Source organism: Epinephelus lanceolatus, chromosome 3 (genome assembly GCF_041903045.1).
Source record: "Epinephelus lanceolatus isolate andai-2023 chromosome 3, ASM4190304v1, whole genome shotgun sequence".
In the NCBI taxonomy this organism is placed as follows: Eukaryota; Metazoa; Chordata; class Actinopteri; order Perciformes; family Serranidae; genus Epinephelus; species Epinephelus lanceolatus.
In genome coordinates, this window is record NC_135736.1 from 29,143,550 (window position 1) to 29,156,468 (window position 12,919).

General features: G+C 40.0%; 1 protein-coding gene across 2 annotated transcripts; it reads right to left on the reverse strand.

Annotated features, from left to right (window-relative positions):
• Nucleotides 1-1,991: 1,991 nt before the first annotated feature.
• On the reverse strand, nucleotides 1,992-12,888 carry snapc3 (small nuclear RNA activating complex, polypeptide 3). 2 transcript variants are annotated; one of them, XM_033625241.2, is made up of 10 exons: nucleotides 12,797-12,888; nucleotides 10,439-10,573; nucleotides 8,218-8,301; nucleotides 8,043-8,121; nucleotides 7,829-7,933; nucleotides 7,582-7,731; nucleotides 7,375-7,457; nucleotides 4,450-4,608; nucleotides 2,395-2,502; nucleotides 1,992-2,312 (listed from the first exon to the last, which is right to left on the reverse strand). In XM_033625241.2, the coding sequence occupies exons 1-10, from the start codon at nucleotides 12,805-12,807 to the stop codon at nucleotides 2,165-2,167; spliced, it is 1,062 nt and encodes a 353-aa protein (XP_033481132.1). In that variant the 5' UTR covers nucleotides 12,808-12,888; the 3' UTR covers nucleotides 1,992-2,164. The 2 variants fall into 2 exon arrangements, with proteins under 2 accessions (XP_033481132.1, XP_033481131.1); XM_033625240.2 differs by lacking the exon at nucleotides 12,797-12,888 and having other exon boundaries at nucleotides 10,439-10,701.
• Nucleotides 12,889-12,919: the final 31 nt, after the last annotated feature.

Sequence of the window (12,919 nt, forward strand, 5' to 3'; positions counted from 1 at the left end):
ACCAGAGAATCAAGTCTGAGACATGACCAAGACTGAAAGGTTGAGACCAAGACCTGGGGCGGTATTCACAAAGCTTCCTTGATCTAAGAGTTGCTCCTTGTGATGATATTCTAGGGAAATTTTTAGAATTACGATTTTCTAAGAATTTCCTCTTAGAGTTAAGATTAGGTCCTCGTAAAGAAAAAAGTTATTCACAGAGCATCTCTGCCCTCAAAAGATCTTTTAAGGTGAAGAACTGTTGGGAGTAGGGAAGAGGACTTAAAGAGTTTCTGAAGGAGAAGAGAAAATGGCAGACAGACTAAGAGGTCACAGTGAATGAGAGTGAAATAATGAAATGCTACACATTAGATCCTGTAGTCTGTTTTGTAAGAGAGATGCACACATTTCCTACCTTACGTTACAACGCCAGATATTAATGTGATCACAACACCAAGATATTTGGCAACTGGAAAAATGCAACAGCGATGACAGCCCTCCATCAGCAGAATGATCACGCGAACAACGCCAACACTTTCACAGTCTGATATTATGACACAGTTAATTTAATTTCCACTGGGTGTTCACACCATGCAGGCTCACAAAAGGATGTCTGTGACAACCAATCACATCTGTTAAAAGAAGGGATCATACCTAGCAACTGGGTCAACCGTGCCTCTTCACTAAGGTAAAAGTTGCTCTGAGAACTTTCCTAAATCACTCCTAAGCTAGGACTCCTTACTAATTTTCTTAGGCTAAGTTAGGAGCTCTCTGAGGGTACCCACAGAATATTTGTGAACACAGCCCCTGACCAGTATGAGTCCCACACTGCAAGACTCACTTTCTATAAAATGTGAAACATGCTAACCAGGCACTCCTCAGATTGATCTAAGAGATCCACATTCCCATAAAAATGTCCTCAGAAAACAAATACAAATTCCTCTTCACTGACCTTTTTTATTGCCATACTATACATCAATCAGCCAAAACATTAAAACCACTGGTGGGTTAAGTGAGCAACATTGATCATCTTGTTACAGTGCAATGTTCTGCTGGGAAACCTTGGGTCCTGGCATTCATGTGGATGCTACTTGACATGCTCCACCCACCCGAACACCGTTGCAGACAAAATAAACCCCCTCATGGCAACGGCACTTATTGATGGCAGTGGCCCCCCAGCAGGACAATGCACCATGCCACATCACAAAAACTACTCAGGCATAACCCGAGGAATGGGACAAAGAGCTCAAGGCATCAGCCTGACGTCCAAATACCCCAGATGCCATCCTGCTTGAACATTTGAGGGACGTGCTGGTACCCCAGAGGTACCCCCGATCCACGGTGGGTGCTCCAACGAGTTTCGTCTAGAGTGTCATCAGGGTTATGAAGGGTGATGAGTCTCCACCCTGATTAAGAGTCTCTCGTCGAAACACGTTGATTTGTTTTGTTTTGTTTTGTTACAGCTATCTACATACAGCCTTACCCAGTGCAGCACTCCCTGTTTTTCCTTATAATCAAAAGGAATTGCAGAGGTGAATTTTATGTAGGAATTTTACTTTTATTTTTATGACCAAACAAATACAAACACTAAGGAGCTGAAAATGACTTCACCATCTCAATTTAACACTACATTTTCTTTGCACAGGCAGTTTAGAGATATCTGCACAGTTGTGGTTTTGAATAGTCTTGAGATAAAAGCCAGTCCTCTTTTGTCTGAGACGAGACAAAACTAGTTAAAATGCTGTCAACTCACAGACGAGACCAAGACCAATCTCGAGTACTACAACACTGTTTAACTCGTAATAAAACTAAAAACCTTTTTCAAACTTACATGTGATTTTTGTTTGATGTTGCAATTAGTAATGAATATTTAATGTTGCAGGGAGATATGTAAAATGCAAAACAAAGTTTTTTATGATGGGATGCTTTTAAGATCTTCAGTGATTACTTTGTCAACTGAAATGTGCAATGAAGCTTTGACATGAAGAAATTCACAGCTCAGTAAAACATTTACATTTGCTGTTTATTTCAAGCAAGACAGTTTGTAAAATCAAAGCATTACTAAACGAAAACAGTTCATTTTTTAACAAAATAAACATCGTAAATCCCAAAACATTTCTCTCGGAAATATCAAAACATTTCACTGTATTATACAGCATTTATCTTAGAGGTTCACCAAAGAACAGCATTAGTTGAATGCACCTCGGTCCACGTAGGGATAGGCCAGGAAGTCTCCCAGCTTGTTGCCTTGAGCATCGTAATGCAGCATCCGGAAGCACTTGTCACAAAAGAGACACGGGTCACTCGGAGCAAACTGATCGTTGGAAGTAATCCATCTGGAAAGAGTCGGGGATGTCAAACTTGAATTCACAGTCTGAGAACACCAAAGCCGTTAATGCATCGCTGATTTTTACACACCTTCCAATGAAGACGTGGCAGACGGCACACTTCTGGGTAACCACCCTGTGCTTGTGTGTGAGGAGTGGGTACAGCTTCCTGTCCAGGCAGTCCTTCTTATGGGCCAGTCTGTAATATATGAAAGGACAGGAAAAAGGACCAAGTCAATTTCTTAAAAGTTTGAACGATGAGAACACAAATTTGCCCCACATTCACGATATTAAGAGCTGCTTTCGAGCAGACAATAAATCAGCTGGAACATTTACGCATCTATACGTGCTGTAAAGCCTTGTGAGCGCAGCGTGTCTGACAACGAAGTGCTTTATTCCAAAATCTTGTATAAATAAAATAAATAATACAGAGATTCAGAGAGCATCATGTTGCAGGCACTCTGCCCACAAATCAAACCACTGTGTAAAATTGTTGTAGTCGTATAGTTTGTTTAAGTACAGGGTATGATCGCGGCATTTTCCATACCAGCATGTGCTTCGAACTCAGAACAAGCACCTAATTCATGATTACAGTTCCAAAGAGATAAAATGACCCCTGGAAGCTGCACTGGTAGTTCAATGTGGCAAAGATGTACTTCACTGACATAATGCACTACCTCTACTCACACACCCGATATCGTGAACTATCTCGTTTTTAAACTGAGTGCATACACTTTGGTAACAGAGCGAGTACCTCACAAGATGGTGCCCGCATCCCATATGGTGTGACGTGCCTTCACATTTTCTATTGAAGCAGTCATGTCATAGGCTGCAGCGTATGACTAAAAGTAAACAACCACTGCCACCCCTCTACATTTCTATATAACTATATAACGTGTCAACATTACTGCCCAGGGTGTACCCCTCAGGAATGATCAGGACCAGCCACAACAAGTGGTCCCTTCCCAGTCACCCCAAGGGCAGAAAGGACCAAGACCTGCCTTGATAAAGCACTGCCTCCCCTGTCCCCCAGGACCCCCATGCTACTGAAACAAAACTCACATCCTGGGTCTCCCCCTTACGAATGACCACAACCAGCCACAAAAAGTGCTCCCTCCCCAGTCTTCCCAAGGACAGGAAGGACCAGGGCCAACATGCTCTATCCTCCTTCCCTCTGGCTGCAGATATACAAAACTACTCTGCAAGAAATCTTGCTTTGGGAGGAGTCTTGTGCCCTCAGCCATCACTGCTTTAAATAGCCTCAGGTCACTGTTGTTGACTTGTGTCATGTCGTTGAGATTTTCTTGGTTGTTTACTTCCTGTGTGTTACTTGGTTTGAGTGTTTGAAATTTACAGATTGAAAGCAAATTTCCTCTTCTTCCATACGGCAAAACAATGGACGGTCACTCCAACTTGTAAAATGGGCAGGTTATAGAGCGTTTATATAGGACTGCGCATTGATGGCACAGTCCATCTTGGTCAAACGCGTCCCAGACCACCTTGGCAAGTGGTTTGAGTGGTCAGATCACAATGCATTTTGGTGGTTGTTTACACTTTCATTAAGCGCTGTCCACTTGTAATCAGATCATACAAGATGCATGTTTATACAGGGTATAAACAGGACCTTAAAAGCGTTCGGCTATGCTTGCAGCTGTAGACAAATACCAACTTGCTAGTGGCACTAGAGGAAAAGTCAAAGGTTCACCAAAGTCATTACAATTCATCCCCTATGGGACATGAATCTTCACGCTAATCCATCTTGTATATGTAGAGATATTTCTGGATAAGTGAATGATTTGATCTGCTGGTGGCACTGGATTTCAAGTCAGTTGGATGAATCCTCTGGGGACCATGACTGTTTGTACAAGATTTCATGGCAATTCATCCAACAGTTGTTTCGACATTTCAGTCTGAACCAAAAGTGGTTGGCCAACTTACAGCCATGTTGCTAGCGGGACCACATATAAAATAATACAAGATGATGAAGAACAAAATGTGAAACAGAACATTAAATACAATCATAAATATCAAATAGCCACGTATGATATATAAGAGTTTTTTCCTGCTATGGAACAGTAACAAAGAAGATGGATAAAATAACTGAACAGCTGTTTAACAATATAAAGAAAAAACACACAGCACTGACCTGACGTCTGTGATGATGACGAGATGTTCGCAGTCTCCCTGGTGACAGTAAAGGTATGGGAAGCCCACTTTCACTTTCAGATCCACAAATCGTGTGTCCTCCATCTTGGCCTGGCTGTAGCATGGGAAGTTGTGGGCCTTTGCCCATTCAATGGTAGTCCTGTATCATAAAAATGCAGAAAATACATCATAAGATCATACGAAACACTTCTGTTCATTTTTAAATTGCATGTGGCATTAAACTTCCAGTTTCTGGTAGCTTCCATGTTTATTGGTTTAAACCTGAGAAGACAGTTTTGTTTTGTGGCAACACCATCACATCCATTTTCCGGCAACCATTTCACAGTTCAAGACTTTTGAGTATTTCAGTGTGAATGGAGGTGCAATGTTCTGCCCTAAATACTTTTAACCACTTTCTCTGCTCTAAATAAAAGCATGATTAATTATTTTAATAAACTGGGCTGTAATTCCCGTAAACAAACATCTAGTTCCGAACAGGAATCACAAGGAGTCACAAAATACACTCTGAAACCAAGATGTCATTGTTCATGCTGCTATCAGCAGCTAATTGCATAACCTGTGGTGTTATAAACAGCCCCAGAATGATATTTATCTGAATTTTTGTCCAGAGTTCACAGCCTGCCCTACATTACAGTAGAGGCCTGAAGATGGCATTTTGATTAGAGATACCATTTTTCCTTTCCAAATAACAATTCCAGTACCTGAACTAGCATATCAGCTGATGGCGAGTACCAATCTGATACTACTTACAAATTTCTGTGTCAATAAGACAAATTAAATGTGTAAAAGGGAATAAAAACTATCATATCTGACATATATATCCATGAATTGTCAGTATGCCCTGGGCACCTGCCTTACAATACCATCCAAGAGTGCAAAGGATAATCTACACATTATTTATTACACTCATGATATTCTACTCATCACTTCTGTTGCTTCCCCAACGGCACAGGTCTACTGACGCAAGGATGGGGTAAATGTCATGTTCCACTGTGCATGGCCTCTGGGATCAGTGCTGTCATGACATATGCTGATGACTAGGAACAACTTCTTTCAACATGGATAAATGGATAGATGATTATAGAAGACATTCATCGTTGGATTTATTAGTCTTATAAAGGTGCTAAAAAAAATGCTCTTCCATGTTGTATTACAAAGCTTCTGAAAGGGATACGATCGCACTGAAGTGCTCGTTGGAAAGCTACAACGGTGAGGAAGTTGCTGCCAGTTGAAGCAAATTTCTAGACCCCATAGAGAGATATTCTAAAAACAGTAAAGAGAGTACTTTGATGTCCTATATGACATAGACAACCTCGGGTATTAATTCAGTGGTACCGGATCAGTACATAAAGTCATACTCCCAATACCCAATCCATTATTTTAGGTAGTATCAAAGGAAATGGCGTCAGTATCTGAGCAACTCTAATTCTGGTGTGGATTCATTGGTTTTAGACTCAATATAAAGAAACGTTTCCCACAGAACTGGACTTTGTGGGTCCATGAACACAGTGTAGGCAGTCAATCCGATCAGAGCTGATCAGATTGATGGATGAGAGGAGCAGCTGTTTGTGAGTTAAAGCAAACTTTTAGACCATGCATCGTGAATGGTTCAGTTTCACTTTGACTGCGCCTGCCTTTCTGCTGCTCAGTTAGAGCCCTGAGTACACTCGGCGCTGTGAGACTGTGGCGCTATGAATAACCGAGTGATATACATGTTCCAACAGCGCACCTAATGAATGGTCCAGCTCCTAAAACAGAAAATCAAAACATAGCGGCATATGTTTGAATAATGGCTGCAGCAAATAAATGAATGTGTGGGTGACCCTGCCACGAAATAATCTAAATTCAATCAAAACAACAAAATGTTTTCACAACATTATTATTACATATATTACTATGCTGTTACAAACTGTGGTTAATGAAGACATTGAAAATGTTCCACTTAAAATGACAAAAATATGATAGTGCACAATGCGTGATGCACTTAAATGGCAAACTCTGAATGTGAGAAAATTTACAACAGTATTTTCTTGTACCTTTTACCTCATATTACCAAGTTAGGTAATCTGTCCAGCATTATATCTCTGTTGCTTACACTGAGAAAACAATTGGCCAAAGTGCTGGAATAATTTCACTGTTGATATCAGATCCATTTCAACACTTAGTATGTTTGAGAAAGCCCTATTTACTTACTTTGAGATGGACTTATCCAGTCACACCTTACTATTATTGGTCACTTTGGCCACCTTGTGGTTTAACATTTGCACAATTTAATTTAATTATGAATGTGGTTTGTCTCTGTTTAGTGTGTGTGGATTTTTTGTTCCTATTGTCTGTACAATGCCATATTTATAACTGTATTTCCATTTTCTTCTTTATTCTGTCACTCCTCTGTTGTTTTGTAGTTATTGTGATATATGTTGGGAGACCTTCGAAAACGAGATGGCACAGGTTTTATCCCAATAGATTTACTAAGAAACTTGATTAAATGGTTTGCTTTCTTCCTCAAATCTTTTTTACTAATTTTACACCAGTATTATGAACAATAAACAGTGACATATCTAAGATGAACGCTTTGCTTTAAATTCTGCACTCATGTGTAGTCTTATCTTTTAACTTTGGAGTGAGCAGGGATAACTGTTTCACCCTGCTTCCAGTCTTTATGCGCATCTAAGTTAATCACCTCCTGGCTGTGGCTTCTGCTTAAAACACAGACATGAGTAGTATCAATCCCCTCATGTTGGAAAGAAAGTGAATAAATGAAAATGTTAAATGTCAGACTTTCCATTTAAATGATCAGGCAAAAAGGGATTTTGGTCGAACAGAAGTTTTACCTTTGCAGCTGATTACAGCAAGAGGAGATTACCATAACCCATCATTCAACTACACAGGAGGAAGAACTTACATGCTGATGTCCTGACACTCGGGGTATCGCATGTCGTTATAGAAAACTCCTTCGAAGAAAAAGAAAGCTGACTTGAAATGATCCTGAAACAGAAAACGTAAAAATATCACCTCAAGGTTTTAAGAGATTTTCTCCTAAACTGAGAGGTACAGAATAATTATGTTCAGGTCTTGCTCGTGATTTCAGATCAACTGTACGTGCACTCACTTTGCTGATGAAGTCAGGTGCCATGTCCGGCGTGTTGCTGAACTCTCCACACACTTGCAATTCGCTGACACAGCAGATAGCATCCCTGAGCTCTGCCAAGGTGTGGGAGCCCGTCATCAGCAGACTTATGTGGGGTCTGATGTAGCTAAACTAAGGAGGGGATAGAAGGAAACTGTTAGGACCATGGAAGATAACACACTGTCATATCTGGAGGGTTTCTGGCACCCTGAGAAAGGTGAAAGCTCACTCTCTCAAAAACAGCCGGGTAGTAGACGTTGATGGTTAGAATGACTTCTCCTTCAGGAACAATGTTGGCCGCCTCCTCTGGTTTCCTACCAACAGTTAAACGCTCCTGGAAATCACACAGAGTATATATTATATTAAGATTTAAGGAAGGTTACACGTGTCTTGCACCACCTCTGTCAACCAGAACAATATCTATTGTACTCTAACGGACCCACCAGTTCATCCGCGTAGAGGTCGTGTCTATTCTTGTTGATTTTTAGAGAAGCTCTGTAATCTTGTCTCTTTTTTCTTTGTCTGTTAAACACAAATCACAGAACATTTCATATGTTTACATGCTTTTGGTTTGTCCAACACACAATATAAATTGTAACACATGAGGAAGAATCATACACAAGTGTTTTCAGCGTTGGGTCTGGAGGAACAACATCTGTATCAGGCTGCTGATCCTCAGGGTGGCAACGGAGCGAATCAACACTTGAAAGGTAAACATAAAAACATAGTAATGTAAGTAGTTTGCAAACATGGTAAATACTGACAAAAGGAAGCCTTCAGTAGACTGACAAAATACTGTTTCCTTTGTTACAAAATACTGTAGCAGAGAAAGCAATGTGCAAAATACAGTGAGCGTGCACCCAACTGTACGTTCATTCATTCATTTCCCGTAACCACTTATCCTGTTATGGGTCGCAGGGTGGCTGGAGCTTATCCCAGCTGACATTGGGTGAGTGGCAGGGTACACACTGGACAGATCACCAGACTATCGCAGGGCTGACACATAGAGACAGACAACCATTCACACTCACATTAACACCTACAGACAATTTAGAGTCACCAATTAACCTGCATGTCTTTGGACTGTGGGAGGAAGCTGGAGTACCCAGAGAAAACCCACGCTGACATGGGGAGAACCACCATGCCGCCTACGATTATATGGTCATACTATAAATCACAGTAACACATTATTAGATACATAGAAGTTGTAGTTTTTAGTGCCCAACTTTGTTACTTACATAGCACCTATGTAGGCAGGGCTGGGAAATATATCCATCCATCCATATTAAATCAATATCTTGATATGAGACCAGATATCGTCTTAGATATTGTAGCATTGTAAGTGTTGTCTTTTCTTTGTTTTAAAGGCTCCATTACAGTAAAGTTATGTAATTTTCTGATCTTACCAGACTGTTAAATCTGTTCTATTATTAGTCTTTACCCTCTTAGTCATTGAATCCACATCTCTGATGATTGTTTATCAGTAATCTCATTGTGTAAATATTACAATCACTATAATGATGTATCTGGTCAAAAATATTATGTTATCTGATTTTGCATTCTCCATATCACCCAACTCTATGTCTGGGTGGTGTATCCTAGCATTATCACTGTCAATGTAAATATTAACACAAAATACAATGCAGCCTTATTTTCTCACAGGTGATTTGATGAAGACTTGAATTTGAAATGAAAAAGTCAAGAAACACATGTTGTCTTCTTCATTAGAGGAGGAGGGAAACAACTGTACTGTGCAAAAACGCTGCCATAGCAAAACATCTGCAGTATGGACTTGGTGCTGCACAATATGCAAAAAAGAAATCCGATTGTTATTATTAGCCTTCTCGCCTCACAGCAAGAGGGTTCCTGGTTTGAACCCTGGGGTGGGGGAGCCCTTCTGTGCAGAGTTTGCATGTTACTCCAACAGTCCAAACACATCTGCATGTGTTTGGACTGGTGACTCTAAATTGCCTGTAGGTGTGAATGTGAGCATGAATGGTTTGTCTGCCTCTGTCTGTCTGTGTCAGCCCTGGGATAGGCTCCAGCTCCAGCTCCAGTAGCCCCCGTGACCCCCAAAAGGATGAGTGGTTACAGAAAATAAAATGATGGTGCTGTGATATTTTTTGGAGTCTGTCCCAACCAAGCACATTCCCTTATGCCTGGAACTGGTCTGTAGGCCTGGACATCATGGCACCACAATGCTTCATTTATAATGTTATGTTGTGACACATTTTACTATCATAAAAAAAATGCAGCTCTTGTAATTTGGATACTGCACATAGCCATATTGCATTTTCAATATCACCCCATTAACTGTGCTTATGTAAGCTACCTACATGTGATTAATATCATAATTAAAACTGTATACACACTGTGCAATGACTGTAAATTCTCATTTTCATGCCCACTTGCAACTACTGTAACTGTTATGTAGCCTACAGTATGCTTATGTTTGCTTATCATTGGTGATCAGTGTTTGTTTATCTACACATATTTAGCACTGGTAGAAAGAAACTAGGCTAAGTACATTTACTCAAGTGTTATATTTGAGTACAATTTTAAGGCACTTACACTAAGTATTTTCATTTTCTGCTACTTTATACCTATACTCAACTACATCTTAGAGGGAAATATTGTACTTTTCACTCAATTACATTTATTTGGTCCATTTAGTTAGCAGTAACTTCGCAGATTGAGATTTAAAATAGAAATAAAATAAACAAATAAATTGGTACTTCAACAGAGTATTTCAACCCTGAGTGCTTCTTTAACACTGATACTTAGCCGTTAGCTAACTAAGCTAACCGTTACAGTGTAACGTTGGTGTGATTACCGTTACCTGCAGATGGACTTGAGGTCAGCCATGGTCTCCGCACTGATGCCCATCTCTTTAGCAAAGTTAGCATTGAACGTGTCCTCGTCCTCCTGCTGGTAGGAGAAGTTACTCGGCTTCAGTCTCTTCAGCCACTCGTCTCTAAAAGACCCGATATGAAACACTTTACTGTTGACATCAGCGTGTTCATAATCTGGGATGTTTGTGTTGGGGTCTGTCGAAGGTTTGGACGAAGTCGCCATGTTTTCCTGAATGACTACGTAAGGGCGTGGAGGATCATGGGCAATGTAGTTTTTACGACGAACGGCTACACGGCGTTGTGGGAGCTTCAAAATAAAAGCTTTTTCAATACCACAAGACAAGTTACGCATAAATATCTCCAGATTGTTTTCAATACAATAAAATAAACAAAAAATAAATAAAATAAAAAATAAAATAAATAAATAAATGATACATTTATTTAGCTACAACTGCTGCTACTTCTGATATCATATCACTAGGTCACTTTATTCTCACATTGTACTGTGATGCACTGTAATTTTAATTTTAACTATTTGAAATTTTAACTTTTTTTTAAGTCATACCAGTGTTTTATATTTTATTTTATTGTAAGTTACACTATGTATGTGTCTAGTCATGAGCCAAAGTAACAAAATCTCGTTTAATATGTACACCGATGGTGTATTTGTTGAATGACAATAAAGCAAGTCTAAGTCTAAGTCTAAGTCTATACATGAACAACAAAACATACATGTAACAAAATATTTAAATAAATAAAAACATTTTAAAAACGTGTGGTAAAATATAGCAAAATAAAGTATGCACATTGAAACTTAACATTTAAATCTGAATACAAGTGCAAAGGCACGTACAAAAATATACACAACCATACACAAATAAAACTGAATATAAGCAGGATAACCGTGCTCAGGGGAGACTTCTCCACTCACTCAAGAAAGAACCGCATGCAATTACGATTAAAATATTTTGATATACAGTGGGGTCTAAAAGAGACCAGTTCTCAAGACACATCTATTTTGAATTTGTTTTGAATGTAACACTGTTTTTTCTCATTAAAAATGATAATATCATCTTAACAAATTCAGTGAAAAGTTGAATCTTTGAAAAATGAATTTTAGAATAGGCCTATCTTCGTATTTGGTATGCCCCCCTTTTGCTTAAATGACAGCATGCTCTCGAGCTGGCATGGACTCCACAAGTTTGAGTAAAACCTGATGACCCATTTTATCCCAGCCTGATTTGACAATGTTCCAAAGAGCTTCTTGTGATCTCACGGAGTGCTTGGCTTTCTAATCTTCAAGTGGCTGAGGTCTGGTGACTGTGGAGGAGAGTCCATGACAGTCAGGACTACTTGATCTTCTTTGGTTTTCATGGTTAATTGAATGTGCTTGTGCTTTCTAATCTTCTGACCACTCAAAGCGCTTTAACTCTACATGCCACATTCACCCATCTATACATACACACACATTCTTACAGTGGTGGCTGAAGCTATCATACAGGCTCCATCTGCTACTCAAGTTAACCAACCACTCTATACCACTCTGTGCTCTTTGGGGTTCAGTATCTTGCCCAAGGATACTTTGACATGTGGACTAAAGGGGCTGGCAGATCTTCCAATTAGTAGTCGACCCAATCTACTTCCTGAGCCACAACCAGTCAAGCAGGCTAGTTCTTGCAAAGTGTTTTAGACTAGAGATTCATCACTGTCCTCTGAGAAACCTTAAGTCTAGCCATGATTTGACGCTGACAAAGCCTCTCTTTGCTTTGAATAACAATTTGACTTTTAACATTTTCACTTAGTTCTGATGCCATGTGCCCCACTATCTAGTAAGCACTAATCTGCTGAAAACTTGAATGAGTCTCAGATGAGTAGATCAAATCCACCTTAGTGTCATCTGAACACATGCTTCACTGGAAGGGATACAACACAAGGAACACTAACCTTTTGTTCAAATGAGTTAAGTTGGTCAGTGCCACAAATTTGCTTAACTGTGATAGCTGACCTAGACAGGTGTCAGGAATCAAGGTGCTGATTAAACTGCATCATTAGGTGTGCCTCATAAAAAGCCACTGTAAAATGTGCAGTTTGGTCACAGTGCCACAGAAGTTGCAAGTTTTGAGGGCTTGGCCATCAGCATGTTGACATCAGGAAACTGAATGCTCATTTAGTGACCATAAACTGTCTCCAATGTCCTTTCCATTATTTTGGCAGTACATGCAACCAGCCTCACAACTGCAGACCATGTTACCACACCAGCTCAGGACCTCAATTTGCTCCCTTTTGGTCCCTTCATTTCCCCACACCTGCCATTTTCCATTTCCCTCCTGTCCCCATATCCTCACCTGTTTCCCATCTTGAATCACCAGTACTTCCTTCCCAACTCACACACCTGTTCCCACTTCCCTCACTGCCCAAGCCAGTATTTAAATCTGCCATTATCACCTGCTCCTGATCAGATCATCTGC